This window comes from Nerophis ophidion, linkage group LG07 (genome assembly GCF_033978795.1).
Source record: "Nerophis ophidion isolate RoL-2023_Sa linkage group LG07, RoL_Noph_v1.0, whole genome shotgun sequence".
NCBI lineage: Eukaryota > Metazoa > Chordata > Actinopteri > Syngnathiformes > Syngnathidae > Nerophis > Nerophis ophidion.
In genome coordinates this window covers 62,353,531-62,365,995 of record NC_084617.1, presented here as the reverse complement: position 1 = coordinate 62,365,995, position 12,465 = coordinate 62,353,531, and the positions used below count along the sequence as shown (strand labels likewise).

The window sequence follows — 12,465 nt, the reverse complement described above, 5'->3', positions numbered from 1 at the left end:
GTAAATTGTGAGTTCAAACCCCGGCCGGGTCATACCAAAGACTATAAAAATGGGAACCATTACATCCCTGCTTGGCACTCAGCATCAAGGGTTGGAATTGGGGGTTAAATCACCAAAAATGATTCCTGGGTGCGGCACTGCTGCTGGCCACTGCTCCCCTCACCTGCCAGGGGGTGATCAAGGGTGATGGGTCAAATGCAGAGAATAATTTTGCCACATCTGGTGTGTGTGACAATTACTGGTACTTTAGCTTTGGGGAGCGGCTCCAAATGATATGTGAAAACATATCGGCGCCTTTGTGGCAGCTAACCCTTGTAGTCGGCGGACTGAGCATCGAAAATATGTTTGAAAATTGGGACGGTTCTGGAATGTAAGACCCAGTTGCCAATAAAATTTGATGCACAACCCTAGAATTAAATGTATACAAAAATATAAAAAAATAACAATTAGTTTGGTGACGGTTTGGCCTTTTAAGAAAATAAATAGTGTAAATACTAAGGCATTTACACACATGGTATGTGGATGCAAATCTACGCACTTTTTTGGTCCTCCTGCTGCAATTTTACTTAAAATGAGCTAAACTCGCTGATTAATCATAAGCCAGTTTAACCACCTGCAAAGCCTCGAGCTCTCCGGTCACATGTGTGAGGAAGACTTTTTAGCGTTTTGGGCACATTTGCATAGCGGGAAATCACATCTGTCTTCTCTTATGAGAGAAATGCGATCCAGTGGGAGGGAACATGCTGTTATCTGGTATTACTTTTGCACTTAGGTCGCAGGCCACATTCACTCTGGCAAGCATGCTGTATCGTACGTCGTCACAGGGCAATATATAATGATTGTTTATTTTTTAAAAGGATGGAGAAAGAAAAATTCCCAGTAAGGCTGGCTTACCTTTCTCTTCCCTTTCTCTTTCTTTTTGTGCTCGCTCTCTTTCTTTCTCCATCCATTTGTCATCAGTTTCACCTTTTCTCCCTGCAGACAATAAGAACATGGAGGATAATTAGGCTTTGCACAGCTTTTTATGCCATTAGGAGTCACAAACCGTAAAGGAAGGGTGACACAATTTAAACCTTTCCTGTGAAACACTTGGAAACTCATGGAACATGTGTGTGCGTGTGTGCGCGTGTGTGTGTGTGTGTGTGTGTGTGTGTGTGTGTGTGTGTGTATGTATATGTGTTCACTCACTCATCCCGTACTCATCGTACTCGTCATACCACGTCTCCTCATAGGGTGGACTGCTTGTAGGCTCTTCTACATAAAAACATTCAAGCGATAAACATGGCGTTTATAGTTTATTCTGCAGTCTTTTACGAGATGGTGTAAGCCTGCAACCACAACAACCGTTCTTTATTCGAAGCAATGTTACTCCAACCAAGCCACTTCAGAGTTCAGTCTTCCATTTAGTTTTGCAGGAATGATAACAAAGTTTCAATCTGACCAGAGTCTTATAAATTAAAAAAAAAAAACCCACCACGGAAAGTTTGTGCTGTGAAGCATGCGCCCACCCCCTCTTTGTCTGGAAAGTAGGACAGACTTTAATGTTATTCCCGTGTGCTGAATTAGTCATTATTTCTCACATGCTCTCATCTTTGCAGCACAGATGGAGGAATTGAGTATATATCTGCATAGACAGTCAAAAGATATCCCTCCTCGTGCATGTACTTATAAAGTTGATACAAGACCTTTGACAAGTTAGAGTCACAGTCCTTACCTGTTAGAGTTTCTACTTCGATTTCAGGATTGACTTCTTCTTCGCCATCTGGAAATGGAACTTTTTCTGGCACCTCAACTGCAGCAAGAAAAGATTAGATCAGGAGTTAATCGAATCCAAAAAGCTCTTACACAACATGAGCAGAGTTATCATTCTTGTGTCGAATTGTAGTGGAATGGAGTAGATAGTTGCCTACTAATCTCTAAACCACTTCCGAATATCACTTTGCCCATATCTAAAGAAAACCTTCAGCATATTTGGCATATCCAACGTCATCTGCCGTGGACATCAATTTTTTGGGGCTATTTTGGAAAATACATTTTCCCTGTTAGGCAAACACACAAATCCACTAGATCAGGGGTCTCAGACACGTTATTTTGCGGCCCGTACCTTGATATGTAGATTTAGTGTTAGTTTGGCCCGCAAGTTTTATATGAATGGCGCTTGACACCGTCATATTTGTCATATTTGCTATAATTACCAACCCTCCCGAATTTTCCGAGAGACTCCGTAATTTCAAGGCAATCATTCAAGGGTAATCATTCCTGCGAACATCCGTCAGTTTTCACCCAAACAACAATGTTCAATGAGTGCAGTGTTGACACTGCCTTTGACGCCCTCTACAACTTGTACTAATGGCGTACCATTCCAGACATTTCTGTATTTGTCTAGCAAAACTCCTAGCCATTATGGACAACACCTCCCACCCACTACACTCTGACCTTGTGGAGAGAATGAGCACGTTCAGTGGAAGGCTCAGACTCCCTAAATGCAACACGGAATGACACAGGAGGTCCTTCATACCGACAGCCATCAGACTGTATAATGCATATGTTCCTTGACTGCACTTAAATGTAGAATATATTCATATATTGTGTATTATATATATATATATAATATATGTTATATATTATTTATTGTGAGCGAACTGTGTTGCTGAATTTCCCCCAGGGATCAATAAAGTACTTTCTATTCTATTCTAAGTCCTAGCATCCACTTTTTCATCAAACATACAGCATACAAATACCCAAGTCAAGTCAAGTCAGAATCCCATGCAGCCCGAACTCTTCCGGGCTACAATATAAACCCCCGCTACCACCAAACCCCGCCCCCCAACCCTGATACGCCCCACCCCTTGTGTCGGTTGAGGTGGAGAGTGAGGGCTGCAAGGTGTTCTGGGTATTTGTTCTGTTGTGTTTATGTTGTGGTACAGTGCGGATGTTCTCCCAAAATGTGTTTGTCATTCTTGTTTGGTGTGTGTTCACAGTGTGGCGCATATTTGTAACAGTGATAAACTTGTTTATGCGGCCACCCTCAGTGTGACCTGAATGGCTGTTGATCAAGTATGTCTTGCAGTCACTCACGTGTGTCCACAGAAGTCTCTTACGGTACGTTACTAGGCCGGCACGCTGTTAACATGATGTAGAGGGCGGTAAAGGCAGTGCTAACACGGCACACTTTTGATATTGTTGACTGGATGAAAACCAGGACAAATATGAGGAGAATGCTTACCCCGAGAAATTGTCGGGATGAACACTGGAATTCGGGACTCTCCTGGAAAAATGGGGAGGGTTGGCTAGTATGTTGTTAGGGCGGGAAAGCCATTCAAAGAAGGTGAATTCATTAAAACGTGCATGTTAGATTTTTAAGAAATCTTTTCTTGCGGTCCAGCCTCACCCAGTGGCTGCATTCAGGGGCCCCCAGGCAAATTGAGTTTGAGACCCCTGCACTACATGGAGGGTGGTTTATCATTAAACTTTTGAAAAATACATTTAAAACGAATTGCTTGGATTTACATGACATCAAGTCCGGCTCATATGCGTGGTGGTCAAGCAAGCCTTTGTTCTCAATGGTTACTCGGCGCCATTTAGCGTTTCTTGAAGAAAAATCCCCTATTCTCACACTGTTTTCGCCTGTACGAACCGTGAAATCGCAAAAAGGATAAAGGTTCCTGGAGAGTTAATCAAATAGGGTGGCAAAGTGCAAGATTTGACAAAAGACGATGAGAAAAGTGGCACACACTCCAGTACAAAGTAGCAGAGTCAAAGAATGCACAAATTTGCAGTGACCACTTAGTTAATGGTTTGTTTGATATATTTTTATTATACAATACTTTTTAAATATTTTCTATTAATGTATTATATTGATATTGTTTGTATTTTATTTTTCAACAAACAGAAACCAGAAAGTCAGGCTAAATAATACTTTCTCAAGAAAGGTACTTCTATGACTCCCCTCATGTTTATTTTGTACACAAATGTGTCCGAGCCCATATGATAACAAGACAAAAACCAAATATGCTGATGATTCAGTAATTGTTAGTTTGTTAAATGGATATGCAGTCCCTGGTGTCAGCTGTCTGGTGCTCGTCGTCGTAATGTAGTTTGTCGACTTGTCCTCGCAAGACGCAAAGTTGAATCATGACATACAACCTTACCCAAGCAAAAACGATACATTTTTATCCGGGACAGTCTTGATGCCAATTCACTTGTGTCAGCCACACTCAAAGAAAGTTGTAGGCCTCCATGCTTTTCCAAGTTTCCATCTGTTTTGGCGTGTGGAATGATGTTTGAGCACGACATAGTTCGACACGTCTGGGAGCTCCACCGACGGATAATACTTGATATCACTCTAAATAAAGCATAGGGATCTTTTCCATTGCATAGGTTTTGTTTTTTTTGTATTTTTGCTCCTATCGGCTTTTTGCAGGAACATCTAGGCCCTAAGCATACTCAGAGAGACCACCACTGTATTTCACTTCCGAGAAAAAGTAATGTGATGAAATACAAGCAATATGCTGTACATATTAATTATTAATTACTTTAACATGTACCGTTATTATTGCTTTACACTGACAACTGTATTCATAATCTATGACTATTAACCTATGCTATTCACAGCCTACACCACGGGTCACCAACCTTTTTGAAACCAAGAGCTACTTCTTGGGTACTGATTAATGCGAAGGGCTACCAGTTTGATACACACTTACATAAATTGCCAGAAATAGCCAATTTGCTCAATTTACCTTTAATTGGTATTTCTGTCTGTCATTCCGTCGTACATTTTTTTTCCTTTTACGGAAGTTTTTTTGTAGAGAATAAATGATTTAAAAAAAAGCACTTACTTGAACGGTTTAAAAGAGGAGAAAACACTAAAAAAAAAGAAAATTAAATTTTGAAACATAAGTTTATCTTCAATTTCGACTCTTTAAAATTCGAAATTCAACCGAAAAAAATGAAGAGAAAAACTAGCTAATTTGAATCTTTTTGAAAAAATTCAAAAAAAGAATTTATGGAACAACATTAGTAATTTTTCCTGATTAAGATTAATTTTAGAATTTTGATGACATATTTTAAATAGATTAAAATCCAATCTGCACTTTGTTAGAATATATAACAAATTGGACCAAGCTATATTTCTAGCAAAGACAAATCATTATTTCTTCTAGATTTTCCAGAACAAAATTTTAAAAGAAATTCAAAAGACTTTGAAATAAGATTTAAATTAGATTTTACAGATTTTCTATATTTGCCAGAATAATTATTTTGAATTTTAATCATAATAAGTTTGAAGAAATATTTCACAAATATTCAAAGTCGAAAAAACAGAAGCTAAAATGAATAATTAAATTAAAATGTATTTATTATTCTTAAAAATGAATAATAAAAATACTTGAAACATTGATTTAAATTGTCAGGAAAGAAGAGGAAATCATTTAAAAGGTAAAAAGGTATATGTTTTTAAAAATCCCCAAATCATTTTTAAGGTTGTATTTTTTCTCTAAAATTGTCTTTCTGAAAGTTATAAGAAGCAAAGTAAAAATAAATAAATTAATTTATTTAGTGAAAACCAAGTCTTTAAAATATTTTCTTGGATTTTCAAATTCTATTTGAGTTTTGTCTCTCTTAGAATTAAAAATGTCCAGCAAAGCGAGACCAGCTTTCTAGTAAATAAATAAAATTTTCAAAATAGAGGCAGCTCACTGGTAAGTGCTGCTATTTGAGCTATTTTTAGAACAGGCCCGCGGGCTACTCATCTGGTCCTTACGGGCTACCTGGTGCCCGCGGGCACCACGTTGGTAACCCCTGCTTTGCACTGACAACTGTATTCATAATCTATGACTATTAACCTATGCTATTCACAGCCTACACCAGTGATATTCAACTAAATTGTTTTGGGAGCCATATGTTTGGCCCTCGAGCCGCCAATTACCGTATTTTTCGGACTATAAGTCGCAGTTTTTTTTCATATTTTGGCCAGGGTGCGACTTATACTCAGGAGCGTCTTATGTGTGAAATTATTAACACATTACCGTAAAATATCAAATATTATTTAGCTCATTCACGTAAGAGACTAAACGTATAAGATTTCATCGGATTTAGCGATTAAGAGTGACAGATTGAACGCATGTTCTATATGTTATAGTTATTTGAATGACTCTTACCATAATATGTTACGTTAACATACCAGGCACATTCTCAGTTGGTTATTTATGCATCATATAACGTACACTTATTCAGCCTGTTGTTCACTATTCTTTATTTATTTTAAATTGCCTTTCAAATGTCTATTCTTGGTGTTGGGTTTTATCAAATAAATTTCCCCCAAAAATGCGACTTATACTCCAGTGCGACTTATACTCCGAATAATACGGTAAATAGCCCTGATGTACATAATATCCTTCATGTCTACATCCAGGACCTGGGTTACTACATTTCTCGTGTCTCATGTGCACTACTGGTATGACTTCCTAATTGAATCCTTAAAAAGTGGATTAATTGAACAATACTGATAGTTACAGTAATGACTTCCTCCTTGGAACAACCATATTTTGCGTTGGGCATTAGTTGCAATTTTTGTGGGTTGTTTAAGCAAAACTCAACTTCAGAGGTTGGTTGAGAACGCTGGTTCTCAGGAAAAAAGTACTTTTCTTTCATAGTATTTAATTCTCACTTTTCAGTTGATTTCTGTACTGGTTTGTAAGTTGCATCATTGTACTGCAATGCAAAAAGTCAGTGTTCAAAAACAAGAAAAAATAAATGAGGGGTATTTTATTTGAACTAAGCAAAATTATCTGCCAATAGAACAAGAACATTTGGCTTGTCAAGAATTTCCAAAAACAAGTAAAATTAGTTAACCTCAATGAACCCAAACATACCTTAAAATAAGTATATTCTCATTAATAACAATTGTAATACTATACGAGTATGTTTTTTCTATTGTTTCATTGAAAATAACAAAGTCCATCTGGCTGCCATTTGTTTTAATATGAGACACAATTGTGTCATAGTCATGATTTTTTTTTTTCATGCTTGAAATAACAAATTATTACTTTAAAAATAGTTTTATATACTTGAATGTTGATGACACAGCTTTACAAGAGTTGATATCGTAGTTTCAAGCATGTTTTACTTAATATAGGTCATAAAATCTGAGATAATTTAGGACGAAAACCCTTAAAACAAGTAAAACACTCCAACATAAAATCTGCTTAGTGAGAAGAATTATCTTATCAGACAGAAAATAAGCAAATATAACACTTATTTGAGATATTTTAATCTTACTTAGAATTCAGTTTTTGCAGTGTGCTTATTTAGTGAGGACTGTGTGACTCAAGTTTATCTTCCAAAATTAGGTTCCTGTGCTTCAGAAGTTTGAAGCTCAAAGTACAGGATGATGGATGCGTGTGGCATTTTCTCACATTCATCTCCTGAAGGGTTAACTTTTCACTGATCCTCAACGTAGACATGCATGCACAAGATGTTGAGTGCAAATAGTTTGAAAGCCAGTGGGGGTTTGGTTTAAAAGCGTACATTAAAAGCTCATATCCATTTATTAGCAGGCCGGGTTTGACGGGTAAGGGACTTAGACAAACACTAAAATAAATCACACAACTGAAGCACAACCTGATTTTGAGGCTTTGGGTTCAAATTTGAAAAGAAATATTAGTCTTGACTGCTACATTCACACCCTGAAAATCACTTAGTGATTTGTCTTGGTTTTGTTCACTGACCCATTCATTAGTCATAAATAGGTAAGTATAACCTCCGGAGAACCAGCATTCTCTGCAGTGGACTTTTGTTTTTGGTCTATCTCTTTTGTTAGACTTTTACACATTTCGGCCCCCAAATAGCCATGATGAAAAACCGTAGAAGATTCTAACTCTCAGGAGGATATTAAATGAAGACCTCATCTTTCTTTACACTTGGTGTAAATGTTTTTATAACGACAAAGTAGCAAAGGTTCAATGGCTTTTAAATTAGGGCTGTCAAACAATTACAATATTTAATCATGATTAATCACATTTTGTCCATAGTTAACTCATAATTAATCACGATTGATCGCACATAGATTCAAAAAAATCTATATAGCTTTGTCTTTCTTTTTTATTTTTATTAATTGTATTTTCTAATAATGTGCAATTATTAAAGATACACCAATATATATTTATGATTATCCATCCATCCATTTATTTTCTTCCGCTTATCCGATCATGGGTAATTCTGAGTTAACTGGACAAAATATGATTAATCACATTTCAAGTTAATACCCAAAAGGGGACTGGGCAATTTGAAAAAAGTTGCTTTTGATACTCAGACTTGGCAACACTGCTTCTGCTTAGCAGCCAGGAACAACGGTCGGTGATAATTCACAGTGATGTGGATGGAAATAATTTTGGTCTTGTATCGACCTGCCAGGGCTTCCAACCAATATACCTTTTTCCTTGTCCATTTCTGCACTCACCATTCCTGTGACTCAACATCAGTTGGAACGCAGCTGCTTTCCCATCACCGCTACGGTATTGACTGAAGGTCACACGGGACACATTAATTGTGCGATTTTAAAAAAAAAAGTGTCCTTAAAGGAATCTTTCATTGACTTATTATTCCTTTAACTTTGACAGCCCTTTTTAATTTTGTTCGTCAAAATCTATTAAGCTTCTGTGTTTCGCCATTTGACAACCTTGCTCATCACACACACAAACAAAGTCCAATCATCAAATAATATGTGACAAATCAAAGAAGAAATAAAGCAGTAACGTACATGTGGAATCCCAGTAATCACCGTCATCCGTCGCAGTCTTCTTATCAACCGTCGGTGCAGAGGATGTTGGATCAACTTCTTTCCAGTAGATGTCATAGTCATCCGTATCTGGAAGAGACGGTTCTTTGTCTTCCGGTTTCCAATATTCTTCTTCTGTGTCTGTCACTGGAGTGTATGGGTCTTTGTCTTCTGGTTTCCAAACTTCATCAATGTCTGTCTCTGGATTGTATGGATCTTTTTCTTCCGGTTTCGAATACTCTTCGTCAATGTTCGTCACTGGATTGTATGGATCTTTTTCTTCCGGTTTCCAATACTCTTCATCGGTGTCCGTCACTGGATTGTATGGATCTTTTTCTTCCGGTTTCCAATACTCTTCATCAGTGTCCGTCACTGGATTGTATGGGTCTTTTTCGTCTGGTTTCCAGTACTCTTTATCGGTATCTGTTTCTGGAGGCGACGGCTCCTTCTCTTCTGGGTTCCAGTCAACACCATAATCTTCTGTCACCGAAGCGACTGGATCTTCTTCTTCTGGCTTCCAGTCGTCGTACGGCGGGTCTGTGATCTCTGATTCTGGCTTTGATGGAGTGGGATCGGCGTCCCAGTAGTCTTCATCTGGTTGCCAGTAATCGTTATCTGACATGAAAAACATGGAGAGGTTTGTCTATACAACATAAACAAGATCATTAGTGGTGACTCTTGAGTTCCTGCTAGAGTACTTTGTCTGTATAAACAGTTGAGAAACCTAGAAGCACTACTGTGTTTCAGGAGAGTATGTACAGTATATCCAGTTATCTTCTATTTTGCTTATCCTTTTTCATGGCTACTAGAGACCAGTTGACTCAGGTACAAATTCAATTAATTTTGATCGGAGAATTGATTTGAGATGCAAGTATTTTAAGTTATGAGCTTCGTCACAAATTGACCGAAACTCATCTGTTAATGCATCACTGTACTTTATTAGTTGTCTATGGATGTTGTCATTCATCCTGGTCACTGTATTCTCAGGGATTTCAATCAATTGCAGCTGGACTGTTAGATCTGACCAATCTAAGTCTGTGAGCACAGTCTGATGAAGCCTGCGCCATGAGAGGCGATACGTCTTCCAAGACAAACTGAAGAATCCAGTTGGGATCGATTGAATGCCTTAAGTATACTCGTTAGTTGTACTTCACACATCCTCAATAGTATTGTCAGTTCAAATAAGAATAGAGTGTAAGCAGGTAATCGATGATTACATCTTTGATGGTGGCAACTTACCAACGTCGGGGTAAGCGTAGTCTGTGTAAGGCTCAGGCTCTGTGGGCGGTTCTGTTGGGAGCACTGAAGGCAGTACAGACCCAAAGTCAACAAACTTGACTTTTACACACTTCCAATACAAACTTGACTCCTGTAACCTCACCTGTTGTGGTGGGCGGAAGCGTTGTGGTTGTTGTTTGTCTGTCCTTCTTCCGCCCCTTCTTCTCACTTTTGGGCCTCTTTGTGGCACGAGGGTCTTTAGGCTCTTTGTTCTTTTTCTTGTCCTTTTTCTTCTTTTTTCCCTCCTCTGGTGCTCTCTTGACTCTGCTTAAACGACCTGAACATATGAATATCCTCCTGAGAACCGGCGTCCACTCAATTGGACATTTATATTCGGTCTATTTCTTTTGTCGAAGTTAGACCGTTTGAGTGAAAAATAACTCTGCAGAGATTAGAGTGGCCAGCATTTTTACCAATCAAACAGCCTGATAGTCCTGTTCAAGCTTCTTTATTTGTGTCCTTCATGAGCACTTGGCTGGAGAATTAAAGCATGGCGAATCTTTCTTTTCAACATTGTTAAAAATAGAACTTTCACGGGGATGATGTCGAGACAACTTTGTTTAGCTTCATCACTATTTCCTCTGGTGGCCGGATGCAGTTTTTAGACTGTTCCATGGAAACCAGTTTCCATGAAGCGCACTGTTTTATAATAACCTAAATCCCTCCAGTTTTACAAGAAACTTATCCGTGACATTTTCCCCAATGAAAGGTACAGCCATTAGCGGGATGCATTAAGCAGGTACTTGGCACTGATGTGTATTGCATATGGCTGACATTTCTTCCCCTTTTCTTCCGTCCTTCACTTCGGGTATTTAAAATATCATTGTGAAAACTTCTAAATCTTCAGGATTGTCTTCTTCTCTTTGCCAACTTCAGCACTTATTTTTCCCAATGTTTACCATTGCCAAGTATCAGACACTAGGAATGGGTACCAATTCCTGGTACCTGGGAATCGTCCAGGTACCAGGAATTCCGTACCGTGTGTCCATGTGTTTATCAATTTGTTTAATAATAAAATCAATTGTTTTGACTAAAAAAATAACAGTGAGCTGATGATAAATATTCTGTCCAGTTGTTATAAATCTGGATTTCTTATATTTCTGAGTCTCATTTGCAAACATTATATTGTAGACTTTGCATGCAGTTGAAATTCCAAGACAATAGATGGCAGTAGTGTATAGACTACGATGTGTTGTCTTGTCAGAAGGACTTGCTGTTAAGCTGAATCCAGTCTTTTGTTGTGCCCTAAAAAGTGTTTATAGTGTATGTATTGTATTTATTACACCAGATTGTAACGTGCATCTTAGTTGTAGCTACCAAATTTGGAGGTGTTTAAATCACCTTATAAAATCGCTAATTTGTAGCATGTCTATGGCAACTCCAATGTATAGCATCGAGCGAGCGCATTTTTAAAAGTCTTACTTTCTTACTTTCAGAGTTTTCCAGCAAAAATACATGCTTTGTTTGCAGTCCGGGGGGAGTCTGCGATGAGTGATGCTTGAGTGTTTGTTTGCCCGCCAAGTCTACACCCGAATGTGGCATCACTTGCAAAAAAGGTATCAAAATATGGCACCTTTTTGGATTTTACGTGAATTGATAGCCGGTAGTTTTTGACCAAATTCCGTTGGGGACTATGAAAGTATTGAATTTGCTGCCTATCTCTACCAGACATTAAAATTAAATGACAGTTTTTTTTTAATACTCGTCGTAGGTCATGGATTACCATGAACTCATTAACGTGGACCCCGACTTAAACGAGTTGAAAAACTTATTCGGGTGTTACCATTTAGTGGTCAATTGTACGGAATATGTACTGAACTGGGCAATCTACTAATACAAGTATCAATCAATCAATCAATCAATCAATCAATCAGTCAATTGAGTTGTCTGGATAGTTTTTCCTTATCCAATCATATTTTTTGGAGAGAGCTCAATTCGTAGTACAAAAACATATGCCGGCCACGCCTACGAGAACCAGACCAGTCATTACTCTGTATTCGATATAAAATGTGCATTGAGAAGAACAGTGCCATCTGCTGGATTAGATCCGCACATTTCAAGTTACTTACCGGCCTCCGCTGTGGTCTCACTGGCTCGGCCTACCTCACCTTGAGGCTCATCCTTAACCAGATCCCCTTCTTGCTTGTCTCCTTCGCCCTGCAAGAGGGAAACGATCCCCCCGGCGCTCTCCCCTCGCTTAGGGGTCAGCAGGCAGCACAGGGCCAGCAGAGCCGCAGACACGAGCACAGTCTGACTCCTCATTTCTTTAGTGCGCTTTGGACCTCCTCCAATCACTGGTTATTTATTAGAAGTTGTGTATTGAAGCTTTTGGTCCTGGGTGATCCGGCAGAGGAGCCCAAGTGTCAGCCAGGCTCAGACTGGGCTAGACGGAGCTGGAGTGGGAGTGG

At 38.6% G+C, this 12,465-nt stretch overlaps 1 protein-coding gene across 1 annotated transcript in view; it reads right to left on the bottom strand.

Annotated features, from left to right (window-relative positions):
* Positions 1-12,465, bottom strand: part of aebp1b (AE binding protein 1b) — a 26,308-nt gene extending 13,843 nt beyond the window's left edge. The window contains exons 1-7 of the mRNA XM_061906807.1: positions 12,127-12,465; positions 10,161-10,334; positions 10,019-10,081; positions 8,762-9,394; positions 1,715-1,792; positions 1,189-1,254; positions 895-975 (exon numbers count right to left, since the gene is read on the bottom strand). Coding sequence (XP_061762791.1) covers positions 895-975; positions 1,189-1,254; positions 1,715-1,792; positions 8,762-9,394; positions 10,019-10,081; positions 10,161-10,334; positions 12,127-12,319 — 1,288 coding nt within the window. The 5' untranslated portion in view covers positions 12,320-12,465. The remainder of the gene's footprint in view (positions 1-894; positions 976-1,188; positions 1,255-1,714; positions 1,793-8,761; positions 9,395-10,018; positions 10,082-10,160; positions 10,335-12,126) is intronic.